This window comes from Sinocyclocheilus anshuiensis, unplaced genomic scaffold (assembly GCF_001515605.1).
Source record: "Sinocyclocheilus anshuiensis isolate Anshui unplaced genomic scaffold, SAMN03320099.WGS_v1.1 scaffold332, whole genome shotgun sequence".
NCBI classification, from domain to species: Eukaryota; Metazoa; Chordata; class Actinopteri; order Cypriniformes; family Cyprinidae; genus Sinocyclocheilus; species Sinocyclocheilus anshuiensis.
In genome coordinates this window covers 1262449-1265090 of record NW_015554181.1, presented here as the reverse complement: position 1 = coordinate 1265090, position 2642 = coordinate 1262449, and the positions used below count along the sequence as shown (strand labels likewise).

The 2642-nt window shown below is 34.0% G+C and overlaps 1 protein-coding gene across 5 annotated transcripts in view; it reads left to right on the top strand.

Moving 5' to 3' along the window:
* The window catches only part of LOC107671008 (myotubularin-related protein 3-like), a 52972-nt gene that overhangs the window by 31580 nt on the left and 18750 nt on the right, over positions 1–2642 (top strand). For all 5 annotated transcript variants that reach the window (XM_016463832.1, XM_016463829.1, XM_016463827.1 and 2 more), the window contains one exon: positions 1906–2101. In XM_016463832.1, coding sequence (XP_016319318.1) covers positions 1906–2101 — 196 coding nt within the window. The remainder of the gene's footprint in view (positions 1–1905; positions 2102–2642) is intronic.

The window sequence follows — 2642 nt, the reverse complement described above, 5'->3', positions numbered from 1 at the left end:
TCTAATTATCGTTATCGATAAAATCCCATAAAATATCGAGATATAATTTTTTGTCAATATCGCACACCCCTAATATAGGTATGTGTAGGTATATGTAGGTATATTATAGGTATTCGACTAAAAATGTAAGGCAAACTAAAAAATTTGTTCTTAATCTGTGTCTGGGGGAAAAGCAAAAAATTATTTTCAAAATAGCAAAGTTGATTTTATGCATTAACAACTTTTCTAGATAGATCTGCACTGTAAAAAAAAAATTGCTTTTGAAAATAAAGATTATTGGAGTACGTTTTGCAAGAAAATACTTTTTCAGTCTTTCTACTTCAGCATTTCATGCTTAATTCAATATTTTACTTGCCATTTCTTTGTACTTATTTGTGAAATTTACTAGCAATTTCTAAATGAAAATTGTTTCAAAGTAAATCCTACACTAATATTTTTCAGTGTACTATGAGCTCTGAGGTTTTATGACATGAGTTTTCCGATATCTGTGTTTCTTGTGACATCATAAACCTGCAACTCAGCCAATTACCAAACTAGTATTAGCTTATATGACTAACTAATAATGTAGTCAGTATCAGTGTATTGTTATTGTTTACTAAAATAATTAACAATTGTTTTCGGTAATTGAATTGAAAGCTGAAATTAAATATGAATATTAGATGAAAAACAAAACTAAAAATGAGAAATTTTGCTTTGGAAATAAATTGAAATAAAGTAGTAAAACCAAAATTAAAATAAAGTTATCTGCCTGTGATTTCCAGCACTGGCTCATATCTACTTCCTTTTCCATCCATGCTGTTTTCCACTCATCTATTTGTTGTAAAGTCAACAGCAAGTCTTCTAAGTGACTCTCTTTCGGTTTCTTTCACTCTCTCGTTCTCTTTTTAGTCAGCATGAAAAACTCTGGCCAAGAGCTGCGTTTCTAGGCAACAGACATGAATTGTTCAGAGGGAAAAAATGTAATTCTCTCCTTTGAATATTCTGATTGTAAATGTCTCGCTACATGAGGTAGTCATATTCATACAAAGGTGAATTTCCTTTTAAACATGGGAGCGATCATTTGAATGTCTCCTCCGTTTACCTGCACTCTGTGTTTCCTTGGCTGATGTCAGTTTGCATTGGCTGTATTTGACCATGTTGGGAAACTTTTAGAATGAGTATTAACCACACTTGTCAAACCGCTTTCTTTAGTCCTTCTCACAGTTTTCCATTAAGATTCTCAGTTTTCTCAGAACTCAGTTTTCGTGATGTGCATAAAGCCGTTTTTGTTTCACTTACATTAGATATAATTGAAAACAGGATAGTATGCAATTTTTTCAGTATGCAGACATACTATAGGATAACAAATCAGCATATTTGAATGATTTCCAGTCTTCAGTGCCAAATGAGCCTTCAGAAATCATTCTAATATGCTGATTTGCTGCTCATTTCTGATTATTATCAATGTTCAAAAAACAGTTTTCCTGCTTCATTTTTATTTTTTTTTGGAAACCGTTATTATTTATTATTTTTCAGGGTTCTTTGATGAATAGAAAGTTCAAAAGAACAAAAGCTTATTTTTTTTCCAGTCTTCAGTGCCAAATGAGCCTTCAGAAATCATTCTAATATGCTGATTTGCTGCTCATTTCTGATTATTATCAATGTTCAAAAAACAGTTTTCCTGCTTCATTTTTATTTTTTTTTTGAAACCGTTATTATTTATTATTTTTCAGGGTTCTTTGATGAATAGAAAGTTCAAAAGAACAGCATTTATTTGATCGCTTTTAATGCATCTTTGCTGAATAAAAATTATATACATAATTATAAAAAGGATTCTAAGTATTGTTTTTATATAATATAACAATATTCACTGGAACATGCTTCAGATGTAAGTGTGTAATGGTGAGAGTTTTGTTGTGTCTGTAGCTGGCTGTCTGCTCTGGAGAGCACAAAGTGGCTGCAGCATCTGTCCCTCCTGCTCAAGGCATCTCTCCTCGTTGTGAACGCCGTGGACCGCGACCACAGGCCCGTGCTGGTGCACTGCTCAGACGGCTGGGATCGCACCCCTCAGATAGTGGCGCTGGCCAAACTCCTGCTGGACCCGTACTACCGCACCATTGAGGTGAGCGGTGACATAATGAACAAAAAGGGGGATAGTGTTGGGAAATATGGTCATTTTTAAAATCTTCATATCACCAGCCTGTGAGATCGCCGATACACAATATTATCATGCGTGCGTGCGTCGGTGAGGGCAAGAGAGAGACTCTCTGTACTTATCATAGGCTATTTCATAACTATGTGGCGTTTTAAACCGCGTGGGCGCATGAGAGAGAGAGCCTGTGAAAGCACCAATAATCGAAATAATATACTTTCAAACATACTGATAAACTAACATGTTAAATATAAAAAAATATTTAAAACAGCTATTTCATATACAGTGGGTACGGAAAGTATTCAGACCCCCTTAAATTTTTCACTCTTTGTTATATTGCAGCCATTTGCTAAAATCATTTAAGTTAATTTTTTTTCCTCATTAATGTACACACAGCACCCCATATTGACAGAAAAACACAGAATTGTTGACATTTTTGCAGATTTATTAAAAAAGAAAAACTGAAATATCACATGGTCCTAAGTATTCAGACCCTTTGCTGTGACACTCA